The sequence below is a fragment of the Astyanax mexicanus genome, chromosome 25, assembly GCF_023375975.1.
Source record: "Astyanax mexicanus isolate ESR-SI-001 chromosome 25, AstMex3_surface, whole genome shotgun sequence".
NCBI classification, from domain to species: domain Eukaryota; kingdom Metazoa; phylum Chordata; class Actinopteri; order Characiformes; family Acestrorhamphidae; genus Astyanax; species Astyanax mexicanus.
The window spans coordinates 19944024-19964443 of NC_064432.1; the positions used below are offsets into that span (position 1 = coordinate 19944024).

Sequence of the window (20420 nt, forward strand, 5' to 3'; positions counted from 1 at the left end):
GTTAACTGTTATCAGTTCAGTATAAATTCTTAGACATAGGACCCCACTGCTGAACTGTTCTGCAAATAAAAACACCTTTATTCTGTAGCTTCAGGCAAACATGAGGGTTGAAGAAGCTAATTTATAGAACCTGTGGCAAATTGACTGTACTCACCAAAAAAAGACACATTTTAAACCAGGGGTCACCAACCTTTTTGAACCTGAGAGCTACTTCTTGGGTACCAATTAATGCGAAGGGCTACCAGTTTGATACACACTCATGAAATTACAACTTTTCTCAATTTACCTTTAATTATATGTTATTATTAATAATTAATGACATTCATCTATGTGAAGACACATATCAATATGCAACACTATTTTTATAAATCTCTGCAATTGTTTACATTTTATATTATATTATATTTTAATATAATATTACATATTATATTACATTATATTGTATAATAATATATAAACTATAGGCTATCTCTAAGCTAATATTAATCTAATATAATCTAAAATTACACCAATGCAACTGTGATTTAAAAAAAAAAAAGAATAGCAACAAAAATGCTATTTTTAGACCAGGTCTGCGGGCTACTCATAAGGTCCTTGCGGGCTACCTGGTGCCCGCGGGCACCATGTTGGTGACCCCTGTTTTAAACCATGCATAAGTGGGATATCTACAGGTGGCCCCATTCTTGTGTTTAGTAATGGGTAGGGAGTCAGAAGCAAAACCATTATTAGGCCTTTTACAATAACTATTGCTTTAGGAATATTCAGACATTGTCATTGCAATGTAAAATGTTTAAATATCATAAATAAATTAAACATAGATAAAATGATTCAACGCACAGGCTCCTTCATGTTAATCAGGTCTTTTTGAAAAGTAAAGGATAGTTGTTATTAATGAAATTCTCATTAGAGGTCTATTCTATCATGTTTCTAAGTTTCCAGTAGCATTGTAACTTATGGTATATATGTTATTAAACCGCAAACATGCTGATATTGCGCTCCAAATATAGAACAAAGAAAAATAATGCAAGCTATTCTGTTTTTACAGACTTGTACATTTATTGGTTAACAGGAGCTCAAACAGTCCACTGAATACTGTCCAGTCTGTCTCTTATCTCATGATTCCATGATAGCGCCGCTTCTCCCGGTTCATTAGTCATGCTGTTGGCCTGCTTTCCTCTCCTGCCGTTGTGTCTGTATTGTCTACACTACCTCCTCGCTCTGGCTGCGTCTGTCGCGGTTGGTTTTGGTCTTGGCGAAGCAGCCGCAGTCCAGCAGCTCGTAGAGGAATGCCAGTGTGGCGAGGGACAGGACCGTGAGGATGAAGAGCAGGAGGATGATGAAGCAGGCGATGTTCCAACCGTCATGGAACGGATAAACCTGCTGCCCCAGTGCAGTGCCACTGCTGGATACGCTCATACTGACCTACAGACAGGAAAAGATTGAGGAGTTGAATGAGGGTGGGTGGTATTGGTGAATAAATTGAATGGGAAAAAGATTGATAGAGGAATTGAATATAAAATAAATTCATGGAGGAGTTAAAAGGAGAGGATTTAATGTAGGAATTGAATCAGAGCTTATTTGATTAAGAAATTGAATGGAAGAGGGGTTGATGAAGGAATTGTTTTTGGGAGAATTGGAGAGACAGATAAAGGAGGAAGAGAGATGGATGAAGAAATGGAGAGTAAAGGAAGAGAGAGAGATGCAGAGAGAAAATAAATGTATGAGAAATTAATATTATGACAGCAGCAGAAAGCGCTGACCTGATTTGGTTGACTTGACAGTAAAGAAGGAGCGTCAGCGCATGTGTGTCTGTGTGTGTGTATAAACTTGCCCATCTTTCACTTATTTCCAACAACTTGGTCCAGATCTACTAAATCATGGTTTGGTTTGTTTGCAGTGTAAAAACACTTTTTAGGCAGTTCACACTTTCAGACCAATTACAGGAAGGTGAGGCACCTGCACTCGAAGGGAGGCGAAGTCTGTCACAGAGGCAGAATTTGGCAGAACAACTAGAGAACTGGCAGAAACATTCTGAGGTACAGGAAGACTCCTCCCACATGGATGATGATTACAGGATGTAGTAAAGTGTGAAATACCCAAAATAACCAGACTAAATGTACAATATACTGTGAAAAACACATATGAAGCTTCTGGTCCAGACTTTCAGCTGTGAAAACACACAGAGCCTGTATTCAGTGTGTATTTGTTGATTGCATGCTGTACATTAGGGGTGTAGGCAGCTGCTGTTGGAGTAACAGTGTGTTCTGTAATGTAGTTAATTCTGTAATACGAGCTGTGTGAGTGTAAGTGTTTGTGTGTCTCCAGTGCGTTTCCAGGTCATTTAGTCAGTAGAAGAGGAAAGTCCCGTTATTGGGGATGTAACCGTACACTATCCTCCGAAACTGAAACTAAGCATCAGGCATTAAGCTGTCTATTCAGTGAATTAATCTATAAAGTAATGATTCTCCTATTGACCCTGTACTAAAGTCTTAAAAAATAGTAATTCGGTATCAGTGTGTGTACATATAATACATATAATCTCAATTATATATTTAATTTTTGCCTAATGAACCAAAAGCACAACACATCTTGGCCTACATTCGCTTTCAAGAGCCCGTTTACCTCGCCCTTTCTTTCTCTGTCTCTGTTTGTATAGCTCTACCTCTTCCTCCCTTTTTCACAGCTTTTTTTTAAGCACACAGACAGATGGCTCTCAATTTTTCTGCGTCCCTCAGGACTCCGCCTCTCCACTAGGGCTACCCAAAAGGTGTGTGTGTGTGGTGGTGTGTGGTTGTGTGTGGGTTGTTGACATTTTTTTTTTTATTTTAATTCATGCCTTGTGGCAGTGCCCACAAGGGGTGTGACATATTGGATCATAATATTGTCATCTCTTTTAAAGCAATAAAAATAATAGCGGTATTATGTTTGAGAACACTGTGGAGCTTTTGTAATCATGATAGCATGATAGCAGTTCATATGCATGCACTAAATGTTTAACACTAGGGAAGGGCGATATAAAATAATATTTCTTCGAATTTTTTGTGGGTTTTATTTTTTATAAATATTTGTCTATTTGATAAATAATGATAGTTTAGCAAAATAAAAATGTAACATAGCAAAACAGATACAAATTAATCTGCTGTCAAGCATGTCACAATATCACAATATATATATATTTTTTATAGTCACATTTCATTGCAATTTTATTGCGTACAATACAATATGATATACACCTATTCTGCACTTTTGTTACAGTAGATTATTGTTAGATTTTTATTTAGTTTCAGTCAACAACATTTATTTTTCTACAAAATACGACTCATTGTGTATTACTGAAGAATTATTTATGTGACATTACAGAAAGCAACACATCAACATGTTCATCCAGCAGTGATTCCCCACCCATTCACATTAATGCTATAAAAAGTGTTTTGGTCTGATCTGCCCTAAAAGGCACAATACAGCGCAGCCGATCAGAGCAGAGATCTATTTCCATCATATATCAATCTTAAAGAGTAACAAGTTTGAAGTGTTCTTCAATGTAGATAATGTATTACTGCTGGTTATTTAGCAAATAGCCACACCCCTTTTATGAAGTAATATATAAATAAAACGTAAGAAAGATAAAGTGTAGAATGTGGGTTGTTTAATAAGAGATTAGATTAGTGCGGTTTTAGTTCATTAAAATAATAAAAAATATCTGATCAGATTAGATTGGACATGTTTTCTGATCTGAGCCCTAAATGTGGTGTATTTGTTAATAGAATGTTAGAATACGACCTCATTATGCTTCCTGTACATTAGTCTATTTATAACACGCCCGAGTTTCGCTCGCTCTCTGTCTTTATAGATGCTCTCAGAACTGCTCTGTCAGATCTGTGTGTGTGTGTGTGTGTGTGTGTGTGTGTGTGTGTGTGTGTGTGTGTGTGTGTGTGTGTGTGTGTGTGTGTGTGTGTGTGTGTGTGTGTGTGTGTGTGTGTGTGTGTGTGTTGGCGGCGCTAGCTGATGTTGCGCTTAGGAATGTATCAAAAATAACGTACCTGTGTGTCTTAGTAGGATGCTGAGGATGCTGGTACTGCCAGCCCACTCACTTCCTATGTGGCTCGCCCTTCCTGCCTCTCTCTCTTTCTATCGCTCTCTCTCTTTCTCTTGTTCTCTCTTTTTCTCTCGTTCTCTCTTTTTCTTGTTTTCTTCTGTTTGTGTCCCTTCGCTTCACTGTATGTCTCTCTCTTGTGCTCACTCACTCTTTCTCTCACTCTCTCTTTCTCTCTCTCTCCTTCTGCCCCTCCCTGCAGTATAAACAGGCTAGCTTTAGCTTCTGTTACGCCATTGGCTAATTTCACCATCACACAGCACAAAGACCAACCTTATTGGCTGTTGCTCTGCAGGTGGCCCACCCTCAGTCTGGATGAATGATTTATGGGGGCTGCTCTGATTGGCTGTCCTCTGGTTTAATGGGGTGGTGGGCGTGGGGTGTTTGTCATATACAGAGGGCTGGGTGAGTGGGCAGTGTAATCAAATATTGATGATCGTTGACTGTTAATCTAATAAGGATGCTGTAAAGACTGTTAAGAGCCGATAAATGACAGAGAACTGATCATGAACCTTTTTCTGATGATGGAAAAAAAAATCCTGAAAAATGATTTATATTCATTTTTACAGTAAAAACAGTTTATTATAGGTCATTAATTAACTTTTTACAATACAATGTTGTATTATAACGGAGTATCACTGTAGTCAATGTAATTTCAAAGTTTTATTGCCTGCTTGACAAGGGAAAAATCAACATGCAGTGGAATACATCATACATATTCACTAGTGAAATAAATAGATTTAAAGTCTGATTAATATAGCATAATGACAGCTATATTTGTAGAAACATAAAATGTGTTTCCTACATAGAATTATATTTTTGGTGTTTCTAGACCTACCTAACATCAGATCAGGATAAAATCCTGGTGTTTTTAAAAGGCTTTACAATTGTCTTATATTAATGTTCCGTCTTCCCCTCTTTTTTCTGTTTTTCTCTCAGACTCGAGTAATGGATCGTTTAATCTCAAAGCTCTCTCAGGGAGCTCTGGATACAAGTTTGGAGTTCTGGCACGAATCGTCAACTACATGAAGGTAACCCATACATTCAAACATGCTCACATCATGTCACCAGCACCAAAGCATAAAATGTAAAAGCTCTTGCTAATTCTCTATTAGACTTTTTTTATTTTATTTCTAAGTTCTTTACCGTGTTCGCCCCAATTTACACCACTAATTCCCCAACCCACTGACTATCACTAGTGATGCCCCAACACCAGGAAGAAGCCTAGCATATGCCTACATGTGAAAACAGACTATACCTCCGCCTCTTTTTGAACTGCTGCCGATGCAGCATTGCCAAGTAGCATTTAAGCGCACACGAAGGAAAGCGCAGCAGCGATTCCGATACATCAGCTCACAGACTCCTTGCGCTGATCGCCATCACCCTTTGGAGTGATGAGGGGAAAGAGGGTCATCTTCCCACCCAGAGAGCAAGGCCAATTGTGCTCCCTCAGGGCTTGGGTAGGCGATGGCAAGCTACATGGACAGGATTCGAACCAGCGATCACTGAGCCCCTATTAGACTGACAGTAGATTAATATATAATAATAGCTGTGTATTAGGGCTGCAAGGACTAGTTGCCATAATCTGCAATGTTGATTAAAAAAATAATAATAATAAAATTGACAGAATTTTTGTATCGACCAATAGTTAATTTTTAACAGCAGTGCACATGACAAAATGCTGGACACAGAAACACAATGGGGTAGGGGTTAGAGGCTGTTCACACTCAACTTGGTCTCCAAAAGTAAAAAACAAAACGGATTACTTAGTATTAATTAGTATTTTAATTAATTAGTATTTTCTCATTTAATATCAGAACATTTCACATTTATGTTCCATTTAAAGAGCATTTAAATAACACGCTCAGCTGTTTTTTTTTTTTTTAAGCTATAATAGAGAAAGCTAGGAACAGGATCCGTACCCACAAGAAGCATAAGTGGAGGGCATGGCAAAAATAGTTGTTTATTAAGCAACTAAATGGAACATTAATCAATACATATGTTGACTACCAATATAATCATTATAACAATTAAACAAAGAAAATCAACTGTAAATATAGATTTTAAAATCTGCCATCACAAGGAATGCAGCTGGCTCTAATTTGTCTGATATTAATGAGTGATCCTTTATCAGACATGTAGGAGAAAAAAAAATATTCTCAGCACCATCTAGTGGACGAAATATCATCCTGCTGTGTTGTTAATAGTGCATCACTAATAATTGAAAGTCCTGCCCTCTAAAATGAGATGTATTATTAAATAAAATAAAAGATATGTAGTTATTACTATGGTCTAATATTTCCTTAATATTATCTTAGATATATGAAAGAATTGAATTAACAGTATTCACCACCTGCTGTCCTCCACACAACCAAACACAACAGTCTTTTGCTTCACACGTTCAATCCACGCCAACTTAGGACAGATTGTATGGGAGAGTGTGTTTGTGTGTTTGTGTGTGTGTGTGTGTGTGTGTGTGTGTGTGTGTGTGTGTGTGTGTGTGTGCGTGCGTGCGTGCGTGCGTATGTGTGTGTACACATGCATCTGTTGTCATTCGCAGTCATATGACTAATCCACACAGCTCTTGTTTTTCTGCACACTAAAGTTTATTTATTGCAGCAATTATCTGAAACAAAGCTGTAATTATGACTAGAACTTTTACTTACAATTATAGTGCCAATCAAGTACTCCTTATTTGATGAGAATTGTTCAAAGAAAAGTTAAGCACATTGTTTACAAAAAAAATATATATATAGGCTCTAGTGAAATCCCACAGATTCTTGCTTAATATCTGGAAAGTTCATGTCTTGGTATGTACAAAGGCATTCTGAGTAGTTTGGTATGAATGCCTCATATGTCCCATTGGTTAGATGATCCAATACAACTAAAAAAACAGCAACCAAAACCATATTAAAGTGCTGGAAAATGGTTTTCAGAACCTCAGGGCTGTTAGCACATGCCGATGTTCAGACCTATATAACTGAAGACCTGAGTAACGTACAGAAGTCATACACACTTCATATCAAACAGCAGAACTTTACATATCTACCCAGATTAATTCAGTTTGGCTGTTAGCTGCCATTAAGCTGATATCTGCATTCTGATGTTGTGAGGTCAATAAGTAAAGTCATAATCCACATATCAAACCAGAGAACCTACTAATGTTACCTGCACAGTGTTGTCCATCTCTCATCAACTATCAGCCATTAATTAAGCTCAGAAAACAGTTAAAATCGCCAGTTAGCAGTTAGTCATTGTGGCTAGTCTGCTAATTTGGGCTTCATAATAAAAGGCCCCAGGCCAGATTGCAATAATGAAACGATGTAAAATAAAAACAATAAAGAACATCTAGTTTTTATATTATTTGGTCTTTACTAAATAAACTTTTGATCAAAATATGGTAAAATATATAACGTTTGCATCACGTTTAAGCATTTTAAGCAGTGCTGGGTATATATTATTACAGAGCAACTATTATATTTTAGCTATTAATGTAAAACATTTATTAAGAGTGTGTACAGATTTAAGTAGCCTATAATCTCCTGAAAATAACCTCTGGCATTTGGGACCATCTTGTATTATTTCTTTTTTGGCAAAAAAAACTGGTACCTGGCATTTTTGGTTTACCATAACCTGGTATTGTCAGTCAGTATGTGATGACGTACAGAACAGGAGGTGGCATGTATACTGATTATATCCATATTAGAATTATATTGTTTCGACCAAAAATATTGTGATATAAATATTTGCCATTTTGTCCAGCATTAAATAAAGTACTGTCCAGTACCAGTCTCTATTTTTGAGCCATTGTGTTGCTGGCTGGCACAGGTGTCTGTTGGCTAATGTTTTAGAGCTGGGCATCCGGCACTTTGCTTTGGCTGCCTAGTGATGCTGCATTGGTGGCAGTTCTGAAAGAGGCAGTCTGACCCCATATGTATTGGAGGAGGTGTGCACTCTTTCTCACTCTCCTAGTTTTGAAAGCATTACAGTTATAGGGGGAGTCCTATTCAGTGGGTGTTAAAGTCACATTTCTAATGTAGGCCTCGGTCTATTGTCTCTTGTCTTTTTTTTAAATGCATGAATTATCAGAGTTTAATCAAGCAGTTTGGCCATATGATAATTAAAATCATTTCTCTCTTTTTCAGACAAGACATCAGAGAGGTGATACTCATCCTCTGACCCTGGATGAGATTCTGGATGAGACCAAACTGCTGGACATTGGCATGAAGCAGAAACAGTGGCTTATGAGTGAGGTTTGTATTCGCATGCAAGATCACTTTTCATTATCAGTTGTTCTTATTGTTTTTAGACTTTTCCTTCTACTAAATATAATTTAGCTTAATTTGACACCCTTGTGGACAAATATGGCTTAATTCTCCTGTCTCTTTCCCTCTCACTCTCTCTCTCCCTCTATCACTCTCTCTCTCTCTCTACCTCTCTCTCTCTCTCGGCAGGCCTTGGCGAGTAATCCTAAAATAGACACTCGAGATGGGAAATATGCCTTTAAACCCAAATACCATCTGAAAGACAAGAAAGCTCTGGTCAGATTGTTGGATAGACATGACCAGCAGGGTTTAGGTGGTGTGCTGCTGGATGACGTGGAGGAGGGCCTGCCCAATGCTGCCAAAGCTATTAAAGTAGGACCCTTTAAATCACAATAATGCAAGAATTGTGATTGTGGGAGGTATACTAGTGTATAATTGACTACTAGTATGACTGGTATGAGACTTGTAATATTACGTGTTTTACTATGCAGTGTAGGGGTGGGACAGTATATCAATACTGGGATATTTGGGATAACTGTTCAGCAAGATGAAAAATTAACAACTGACCTGTATAACCCATCCAACTGTTGAAGAGTAAGGTTAGTGTGGTAGCAAACCTAAAATACAAATGTGCCTTTGTTTGACATAGTGAAATGATTACTTAAAATGACTTAAAATACTCAAAATTGTGTTAGCATATCTATAATAAGCATGACTTGTGTTTATAAAATGTATGAACATTTTATTTTTTTATTAACATTAGTTTTTATGTCTGTTTAAAATGTCCAGATTAATAGTAGTTATAGTTGTTTCACTTACAATAGCAGTAACAGTGGGTCACTTTGACCCCATTTACTGCTTGTAACTTTATGCATTTTAAGTATCAAGATTGTATCTATTTGGAGACTCATTTAAAACAGATACAAATTTGATCACTCAAACCATTTTAGGAGATGGTCCAAGTTCCTCACAGCCAACCGATTTCAATCTAACCAGAAATGCAGTTGTCTACCAAGTTAAATACTATTCGCTTTACCAATGTCAGGTGTAAACAGGGTCTCAGTTCTTTCTTTGAAAAGAGTTGTTTTTGGGATGATTGGTTGTCTTCCAGGTCTATTAATCTCAACCATGCTCTTGTGTGTAAGTGCAGTCAAATCCATGCAGCAGTGTTAAACCGGATAATTTTGATTATGTTACTGTGTTTGTTTCTGTGTACAGGCTTTAGGTGATCAGATCTTATTCGTGACGAGACCAGACAAGAAGAAGATCCTTTTCTACAATGACAAACACTGCCATTTTGAGGTGGATGAAGGTCAGTGACAGTACTCAAGGTGAAAATAGATAATTAACACAAGAAACACTTCATTAGCAGAACTTTACTAATGCTGTGTGTCCTCTAGAGTTCCAGAAGCTGTGGAGAAGCGTTCCTGTGGATTCCATAGATGAAGAAAAAATTGAAGATTACCTGAAGAGACAGGGCATCTCATCCATGCAGGAGACAGGACCAAAGAAAATGGTACGTTTCCAACACACACACACACACACACACACACACCCCCCCCTAGACACTGATATAAAAAGTATAGCCACTGCTCTTAGTGTGTGCTGGGTGAAGACAATTTTTAAAGACATTTTCACGATGCATAATATTTATTGTGCTCTGATACACAGACACTACTATTAAAAAAGATTATAATAATTGTGCTCTGACACACAGACACTACTATTAAAAAAGAGAGTGCTCACAAGAGACCACATCATACAAAGAGAGGGAAGAAACATGTTTAAAATGAATGTAAATTAAAATCTTTAATATCTAACACAACATTTACGTGCATAATCAATCTGCACCATAGTATTTTGTTATCCCATGTAGCAGACCTCTAATGCCGACGTGAAGGTGGCACAATAATGTGGGCAGGTTTAAACAAGCAGTTTATACATTATGCTTTTGGCTCCAGTGTCTGCCTCATCAGGTTTAAATGAAGTATCTTACTAATTTTCTGTAATGATAATGCTGGGCATTTATTATTTCTGTAATAATAATTGCTGTGATTAACAATCACAGTGATTGATAATTAACCAATTATCTACAGATTCCAGCTTTTTCCACTCAAGTTCTGTTTTCTGAGAGAGATTATTTTAACGTCCTTTTGCAGATCCCGGTGCATAAGAGGAAGAAGCCGGGTGCACAGAAGAAGAGACGGTTCAAGACCCACAACGACCATCTGAACGGAGTTCTGGAGGACTACTCAGAAGGTGTTCCCGCCAAGAAGTGATTCTGACGTGTCGTAACGGCTCAGTACTGCAGAAAAAGACTCGGACAGCGAGGACGGACGCGTGCGTTTTCTCCAGTGCACTGTGTATCTGATCAGACCGGTCTAATTGCCAAACCCACAGTCAGACACACCAGAGGACTAACAGAGACACCGTACAAATGTGAACTGACTGTACATAGTTTCTTTATTTTATTTGCTTATATTTTTGTGCCAGTGCTTTGAGGAATATGTTGAATCCTCTTTTTTGTTTTAGAATAAAACTTTAAATGGAGAAAAAGCATCATTTCTTTTTGACTTATTTGTTTTTCTTATTGAATAATTCATTTTTGCTGATCTTTAATATTGCCCACTTTATTTGCCTAGTCAGAAGAACCTGCTAATGTGAATGAGTCAGCATTTCATGGTTTGCAGAAAGACTGTCACAGTGTTCTTATTGGTCATCACAGTTTATGGTGTCATTATCAATTGTCACAGTTTATGTTGTTGCATACAGTTGTCACAGTTCATGGTGTCATGCATGGTCATCGCTTTTTACGGCGTTCTGATTGGTCATCACACTTTATGGTGTCACAATCAGGTCTTCACAGTTCAAGGTAGTCGGAGGTTATGGTGTTGATCAGTCATTACAGTTCCTGGTGCTGTGTTCAGTCATCACAGATTGTGTTGTTCAGATTAATTATCACCGTTCGTGGTTTTTGATCTGTCATCACAGTCAATGGTCATTACAGTTTGTGGTGTTGGGAACGGACATCACAGTTTGTGGTGTTGGGATCGGTCACCACAGTTTGTGGTGTTGGGATCGGTCATCACAGTTTGTGGTGTTGGGATCGGTCATCACAGTTTGTGGTGTTGGGATCGGTCATCACAGTTTGTGGTGTTGGGATCGGTCATCACAGTTTGTGGTGTTGGGATCGGTCACCACAGTTTGTGGTGTTGGGATCGGTCACCACAGTTTGTGGTGTTGGGATCGGTCATCACAGTTTGTGGTGTTGGGATCGGTCATCAGAGTTTGTGGTGTTGGGATCGGTCATCACAGTTTGTGGTGTTGGGATCGGTCATCAGAGTTTGTGGTGTTGGGATCGGTCACCACAGTTTGTGGTGTTGGGATCGGTCATCACAGTTTGTGGTGTTGGGATCGGTCATCAGAGTTTGTGGTGTTGGGAACGGACATCACAGTTTTTGATGTTAGGATCGGTCATCAGAGTTTGTGGTGTTGGGAACGGACATCACAGTTTTTGATGTTAGGATCGGTCATCACAGTTTGTGGTGTTGGGAACGGACATCACAGTTTTTGTTGTTAGGATCAGTCATCACAGTTTGTGGTCTCGGGATCGGTCAACACAGTTTGTGGTGTTTGTGGTTTTCTGATCAGTCTTCACAGTTGATTTATTTTTTGATCAGTCATCACAGGTTATGGTATTGTGATCGGTCATCAGAGTTCGTGGTGTCACGATCAGTCATCATCACAGTTTGTGGTGTCACGATCAGTCATCACAGTTTACTGTTTTCTGATCGGTCATCAGAGATCGAGGTGTCGGGATCAGTCATTACAGTTCATGGTGTTTGGATCATTCATCACAGTACATGATGTTGGGATCGGTAATCACAGTTCATGGTGTTGGGATCGGTAATCACAGTTCATGGTGTTGGGATCGGTAATCACAGTTCATGGTTTCACAGTTGTTGAGGTGTGTATTGTATCTTCTGCATCCATTGAACTTTGAAGAACAGGGAGAACAAAGAACAGAATGATTGTTTTGTACTATTTAAAAGCTTTATTATTAGGAGTGTTTCATTTCCTGTGGTTGCAGACACTACAGCAATCATTAATAATAATGACATAACTGTGAACAGTGGCCGTTGTAGCAGTGAAGTGGGGCATTGGGCTTCTGTTTCTTACATTTCCGTTGAAATAAATGTTTTGCATTAAACACCTTGAGATGTGATTACTTGGTTCACCTCCAGCACTCTAGAGTTTTTTTTTTTTTGCTAATATAAATTAGACATTCCCTAAGGAAGCATGTATGAAGACTATAGATCTTTTCACCAGGTAAACAACTGTTCTTACCCAAGTATATTTTTCTATTTTCAGTAGAATATGTTTTATTACATTGTCAAGAATATCGTTATTGCAAAAAATTTGCTAATCTTTGTGATAATATTTTAGGCCATATCACCCACCCCTAGTTATGCCTAAAAGACCAGATAGGAAATAACTGCTCTTGAAAAAAAGTTTACTTATCATCAGTTGGGCATTTTGTAGCCATATAGAAACAGATACTAATCTCTGATTGAAAAACAGTAATTTGAAAAAGAATAATGAAAAAAAAAACATTTTAAACATATAGAATATTTTTTAATCTCTCATTCTACCCTCTGTCTCTCCCCCTGTCCGTTTCCCCCAACTCTACACACCCTAACCCAGGCAGCAAGATTCTGGCAACACAGAGAGTCTCCAAGTATTGGCAGTGTGTTTGATAGATGGAGACAGCTTAGAGCCTAGAAGGACTACAAGACTAATAATGCCAGGCAGATAATTTTCTCCTAAGGAGGTAAGCACTGAGCTTCAGGTAAGGGTAGCTAACATTAGATAGCTATCTAGCAGATTTATCACATACACTAATATAGGTGGGCAATTTAGGTCAAAATTCCAACGTTTAATTGCTGTTTTAAATACATTTTTGAGATAACAGACTTGGTATTCAAAATCCACGAGTTCATGTAGTGAAAACAAAAACCTTGTAAGAATTTTAACATTAGCTGATCATCTTCCAGAGTATGATTCCTCATTATATTCCACTGTAAAAGTTCTGGAACTTGTCTTGCACTTCTTTGTGTAGATTTGATGTCCTCAACCTGGCAACCCTGCCAGCTTTGCATCTGTGGACCAGGAGGTGGGGCAGAAATCTCCCAGTATCTTCATGTTAGAAATTGGACTGCAGGAGCCATTTTTCACGCTTACTGTCATTTAGTACATATTATTCCTGTAAGTGTTGAAGATTTCTCTCTTAAAACACACAATATGCTGTAGGCGATGTAGAACCAAAGCCTTTTTCTTTCAGCTTCATATCTAATCCATTATTTCCTGAACAAAGGTTGTAAATTACAGGTAACCACAGGTAATCATATGCAGCACTTAGATCTGAATGCATTTTTAAGGCATTAACATACAAAGTATGAAGCATGATGCATGACATTGTGCAATTATCTGCAATGTTGCACACTGTTTGACATGACTGAAGTTTAATAGTCTTTTCATAAACTCCTCTGTCTTCATAATTTTAGCAAATAATAAGAAAACATTACAGTAATGACAGCTGTATCTGTACACCCACTGTCTCCTAAGAGTCTTCATTTAAGGACTGGAGCTGATTTTCTGATTCCAGAAAATGATGCCTGCTGTCATTGTCTAAACCAAGGTTTCTCAAACTGTGGGCCATAGAACACCCCCAGTTTCTGAATCTCATTTTTTGCAGAAAATGAGAAATGACTGAAATAGCAAAAAATATGCAGAGCTTTCAGATCTCAAATAATGCAAAAAAACAAGTTCATATTCATAAAGTTTTAGGAGTTCAGAAGTCAATATTTGGTAGAATAACCCTGGTTCCCTGGGTTTTAATCACAGTTTTTAATGCATCTTGGCATGTTCTCCTCCACCAGTCTTACACACTGCTTTTGAATAATGTTATGCCACTCCTGATGCAAACATTCAAGCAGGTTTTCAGTTTGGTAAAATAAAAAAAAACTCAGCTTTTTTAAGTGGTCTCTTATTTTTTAGAGCAAGACACAACCAATGTGTAAATAGATGGTACCAGGAGCCAATGGGGATGATGTAAGCCTAATGCACCACTGTGTTTATCCGGCACTTGCTATAAAACTTGGAATTGAGTATAACGCTTAATGATGCCTCTCTCAGTGTTACTGTTCTTCACTGGAAACTGAATACAACAATATAACTACTGCTCGTCATCTAGCAGCTCTTCTTCATTCAGTTCAGTTTATTTTTTTAAGTGGTTTTAGCAGTAAACACTGATATAATGCAGCTCTACAGAGCTTTAATAAGCTCACTGAGGGCAGCACTGCCAAAGCACAACTCCCTGAGACGAGGAGGAAACTCTGCCAGGCCAAGACTCAAAACGGCAGTGCCATTCTCCTCAGCGCCCGGCAGAGGAGCACTAAGCCAAGGAGACGCGGACAATATTTACAGGAACAATATTACCAACAGAGACACTCAGGGCCGGGAGTCCCACAGAGCATAACTGGCCTCGCTCCCAGGCACACTCTCACACTCTCAAAATTGCTCTTTAAACTTAAAATTGAATAATGGTCAGTGGTTTCACATAACCATGTGTTTAACTATGCACTGTGAAATCTATCTTCCCTAGTCATGAAATAATTAAGTTGATCTAATCTTAAATACTACAAAATACTGTAGTCGAACCAACTACAAATGCTGGACACATTTTTATTGTACTGACTGTAGTGATTGGTGTGACTGGTTAGAGTACAGAGGCCTCTGAGCTAATATGAGGGACACTTAACATCTCAGCAATAAGTGCAGGACATTCTGTGCCCAGGTTTGTCTCTACTGGATTACAACACTTCCTTGACCTAACTTCATTAATGGGACCGGCTGGGATGCTATAACTCACTTAAACTGATTAAGTCAAACAAGCTATACTCTCAGTTTATTTATTTGGTTTATGAACAATGTTTTGTCAAATTTTAGCTTACATTCAGCTTACATTTACAATTGAGTTGATTCAACTGAGTTGTATTGACTGCAGTGACGCGTATTGTTTCACTGTAATGTTTATGAATGACCCTTTAAGGTGTGCCTAATATCTGGATTCTGGATGAGCCCATTGGTTACTTGGCCGTCTGTTTGCGTATTGGGTGTGTCTCCCCATCCCTTTTCTCACCTACATCAGTATGTAGTCAATTCTAGCAAAATTTCTGTCTTAAGAAGCGATTGCTGATCAACTGTATCTAAAGAAGTAAGTAGAAAATTATATAAATTATCATGACTTATTTTTTGGTCCTTGTAATTGGATTACTCGTGAACATTATTTTAGCTTTATTCTGATTGGTGTCAAGTAAATATATGAACAGGGTTTACTAGGGGTTTGTTTTTCTCTGATTATGGGTTCTAAAATATTGCTGCTGCTCAGAGTGAACCGGATTCTTAAGTGGTTCTGGTTACTACTACTGATTTTTAGCTATGTGACATACTTTAGTCCATAGATTTCTATAGATAAAATTAGGCTAATAAACTGCTAAGAATGGCTTAATTCTGGTCCTGCTGTAACATCTAATTACATGTACAGTGGATCAGACTGGGAAATAAAATCTCCAGTATTTAGGTCACACATCTCCTGTTCATCTCGCTCACTGTGCCATCTCCACCATGTGCTATGACTGGGTGTTTTGTATGCCAGTCTGGATGAAATCATCTGCTGAATTAATAGAATTATAAACAGAACTTCATAGCTGGGGAACAGATGTAAGACCAGAATGACTAGGCCTTGAATTCTGCGAATGTTTGGCAGATACCCATGTGAACATTCTCACCTGTGCATCAAAATACCCTGAAGAGAGAGGAACGTGGACAGAGGGAAAGATTGAAGAAGATTCAGTGAATCTCCCATCATTTCGTCCGTCTGTCAGCCACCATCACTCTCATGTAGTTTTTATTCTGTCATATTTACCGTTGTATGAGTGAAGGCTAATGTTTAGTCAAGGGAGGTGAACGCTTCTTAGGGTTCAGTGCAGGTCTTTGGTGTTGAGGATGTAATGCTTTGTGTTTACGGATAGCATACAAGGATTTCTAGGAGTTTTCCAGATCTCGCCTTGACTTCCACAATTCACATTCCTTAATAGCGAACAGTTAATAATAATTATATATTTTTTGTGGAGGCAATGTAAGCAGCATCAACATTAGCAAGACACCGGTACGTCCAGAAGGCCTGGTATCATGGTGTGGGGTGAAATTTGTACAATGCCAGATCACCTTTGGTGATTATTACAAATCCAGTTTTACAGCCCAACATTATGTTAATGAGGTCCTGCAACCAGTGGCCCTTCCCTATCCTACAGGACAATGTTGGTCCACATGCTGCTACAGTCTGAATAGCTTGCTGTGAAAAACACTCATGCAATGCCATGTCTAGCTGTGTTGCTTAACCTCTGATTCAAAATAAGTGGGATGCTATTGGACATGATATCAACTCTCCACTCCTACTGAAAAATCAGCAGGAACTGTGTGGGATCAATTATTACAGAACACTATTAAGAACCTCTATAAATGCTGAGATGTGTGGTGTTTTGCATTCCACATGTATTGCACAGTACTTCTGTATGTGTAGCTCAGTATATATTCGCCATATCAGTCTAATCTTTAAACATTTATTGTTCCAGATAGCAATTATCTGCCTTTATCAAAAAAACAAATGAGGCAAAATGACTATATGGACAATACAAAACTACAATAGTAATGCATGTTGAATTAGTCCAGCCCAGCCTGAGGAGAAGAATCCCAGAGACAGACCGAGACTCAGAGAATGATCCACTCTGACACATGTGGGTCAGTCAGTATGTGGGCCGGCCGGATGACAGGGACGACTTGGCCTGTCCTGCTGCGAGTGTGAGCTGGCCCGGGATGCCAAAGAGCTCTTCCAGTTCTTCTGCCTATTGTGTGCACGAACCCACGGGCAATGTGGCAAACATACAGAATAACATCACCGTATTTGTAGACATTGTCACGATACTCCACACTCTGCACTGAATTTGATAAACAAAAGAGCAGAGCCACTTTTAAAATGAGCTATACACATAAAACAAAAATAAAATTACAGGTAATATCACTCAAAATCATCATTGCAAGTAGTTGCTTTATTTAACACTATTAAAAAGGAATAATATGAATTAGAGCCAGCTAACCTCATATTCTTTTTATGACTGAATAAATCAGATTCAGGATCATTTATTAATGAACACAACCAGTTGGTGGAATTTACTTCTGGTACAGCATAACATAACATGCTCACATCTCTTTGTCAAAACAAAGAATGATATAGACAGTGAATAGACAACTGCAAACAGAATTTTCAGTTGATGATCTGGTTTAGTGACTGTACAGCAGTAGGTAAAAAACTGTTTTTGAGTCTGACTGATTTTGTTGGTAGGGACCTGTGGCGTCTATTAGAAAGCATGAGTGTGAACGAATGATGTGCAGGGTGAGAGGGGTCATAGGTGATTTTTATTGCCCATTGTGGGGTGTGGCCTGTGATTTTTGATTATTTGTCTACAATACGTTGTAGTTTTTGCGTAAATAAGTGTCCAAATTTTCGTACCAGACTATTATGGATGAGGTGAGTATGTGTTGAATGATGGCGGTGTAAAACTGAAGGAGAATGATGTGACTGAGTATTTTGTTGTTTTTTTTGTAGATTTTGTGTGAAAACATTAACAGATACCCCTTTTTCCAATGGGAAAACTCTGCATTAGTGCATCACTGAGTGTTCACAATGGCCTTTGGCTACACACTGAAGATAAGTAACAGTGACTGAATTGCCCATTATTAAACTTCATTTATGCCCATTATGCTTTTTTTTTCTTGTAATTTACCCCATTTGAAAAAAAACAATAATATATTTTCATAATGTAGTGATTTCTCTATGAATGGTCCAAAGAACGTATGTCACAATAATATTTGTTCAAATGAACAATGATTATTCTTCGTCTGTGAGGTCACCTTCTGAAAGGGTTGGTTACAACAGCTGAAGTACAAGCACAAATGTTACACAATGACTTTACTGCATCCTTGGCTGCAGGTGTTTCCCAGCATAAAGTGTGTGTGTGTGTGTGTGTGTGTGTGTGTGTGTGCATGCGCACCATTTCTTTGTGCACAATAAGCCATTATTCAGGTGTAGAGAGGTATTAGCAGTATGAATAGCTTTTCTATAAGCGGATATGTTGGAAACTGTTCATTATCTATAATATCTGACACTGGACACAGCTGATATTACCGCATATAGTATTATCTGAAACTACATACTGTATACTCAGTAATAATGAAGCTTTTTTTTTTTTTTTGTTAATGGATCAGGCTTTAGGAAAAAAATATTATTAAAAAAAACAGTTATCAGATTCATTTCTTGAAAAAAACATCAGAATAAATACATATACATTCCTCAATTCTGTGATGGCACCTTCCTATAATATTCACACAATTCATTATTCATTTGTTCAGATCATTTGATTCAATCCCTTTAGGATAATGGCCTGTGTGAAGAGTGTGATTTGAGCTAATTTATTATGTAAAAATATCTAATAAATAATATATTTTGTACAATTTTACCAGCTTTCCAAGACGGTGGCTACCTTCACTGAACCAGTCTCCCCGATTCAGAGCTCATCCCCAATTGGTAAGTGATGAGATTTTTTTTGCTAAAATTTATAAGCTATAACCATTGCATAGTTGTTTAGTCTCATCATTGAGTTTTATTGCGTTTTGTTATTCTACATTTTTAGTCCATTATGCTAATGATAGAAATGCGGCTGTTAAAATGTTAACTGTTTACTGTCTTTACTGTTTAATCATAATCAATATTTTTTTACATTTTAAATTAGGAATGTTTGTGGTTGGATCTACCACTCGACTGTTTGATAAACTATACTCTTAAACCATTGCTCATTTTAAATAGCCATAAAGGATGTCATATTCCTTTTTGTGTTGAATAAATGAGTTATGTGACTATTTTAGGAAGGTGTCAGTATTTTAACAAAACATTTTGTTGTAATGTCTTTGGAAATTACAGATGTAACAGCAGTAACATAATAATTCGTAATAATAATTAAATCAAGAGATTGTGAAAGTGTTATATTGTGTAGTTGTGAGCTACTGTTTTAAATATTAGTGTTGTCCACTGGGGGGCAGTGATGTATTTATGACTCAGTAACAGTCCTCCCCATCACACACTGCAACCTTAAGTCTGGATCTGGAGTCTTTATATGATCTGAGGAGAGAGGGAGAGAGAGAGAGAGAGAGAGAGAGCTGGGGGCTAACCATTATAACCCACTGCTTTAGCTAAGCATTTTACTTACTGCAGCCTGTTCTATACTCAAACATGCAATATGCCTACAGAGAGAGATAATTAATTACAGAATACACAAAATAATATAATAATAGTTACATTCTAATAGTTAACAACAGTGAAACAAAAGTTCACTCTTCACTTATAAAGGTGATAAGGCAATTGGTTTAATAAGTTAGCTGGCCAACTAATTGAAATGTTTCCAAACAATGTTTTATAACCTGCTCTTTCAAATTCAAACATTGAAATTTAAAAAGAAAACTTGAAAACCTCATTTCAAGTGCTGGCCCATTTTAGCTGAACATTGTGTCATACCTCAGAAGCTAACTTAATGATACTCAAATCTCATAATTCGAAAATTATACTTTTCACATTTTACAAACAAAAAATTATTTTAGAGACTATATTCTTATAAGTAATTTAAAGGAGAAACTGAGATTTGCTTTTTCTTGCTAGCAGGTGGTACATCATTGTACCTTAAATCTCCTTGCAGTAACTTTAAAGGAGAGCTCTGATGTAAAATGGACTTGGGTTGTAGTAAAACATGATCACGAGTACAAACTTTTGTCAAATAGCCCACTCCCATCATTTAAAAATACAGCACTTTTAGTCGATGCTCCCAACACACTTACAATGCTTGTGATGGGGGCATAGTGTTGCCCATGCAACGAAATCTCTATTTTTACAC

General features: G+C 37.7%; 2 protein-coding genes across 3 annotated transcripts in view; one reads left to right on the forward strand and one right to left on the reverse strand.

The window, feature by feature from the left end:
- gtf2e2 (general transcription factor IIE, polypeptide 2, beta) overlaps positions 1–10915 on the forward strand; it is an 80466-nt gene extending 69551 nt beyond the window's left edge. For both annotated transcript variants that reach the window (XM_049472622.1, XM_049472621.1), the window contains exons 3-8: positions 5033–5124; positions 8239–8346; positions 8548–8730; positions 9577–9670; positions 9759–9874; positions 10518–10915. In XM_049472622.1, the coding sequence (XP_049328579.1) occupies positions 5033–5124; positions 8239–8346; positions 8548–8730; positions 9577–9670; positions 9759–9874; positions 10518–10637 (713 nt within the window). In that variant the 3' untranslated portion in view covers positions 10638–10915. The remainder of the gene's footprint in view (positions 1–5032; positions 5125–8238; positions 8347–8547; positions 8731–9576; positions 9671–9758; positions 9875–10517) is intronic.
- Positions 1032–4279, reverse strand: smim18 (small integral membrane protein 18). Its single transcript, XM_007230207.4, has 2 exons — positions 4041–4279; positions 1032–1422 (listed from the first exon to the last, which is right to left on the reverse strand). The coding sequence occupies exon 2, from the start codon at positions 1414–1416 to the stop codon at positions 1201–1203; it is 216 nt and encodes a 71-aa protein (XP_007230269.1). The 5' UTR covers positions 1417–1422; positions 4041–4279; the 3' UTR covers positions 1032–1200.
- Positions 10916–20420: the final 9505 nt, after the last annotated feature.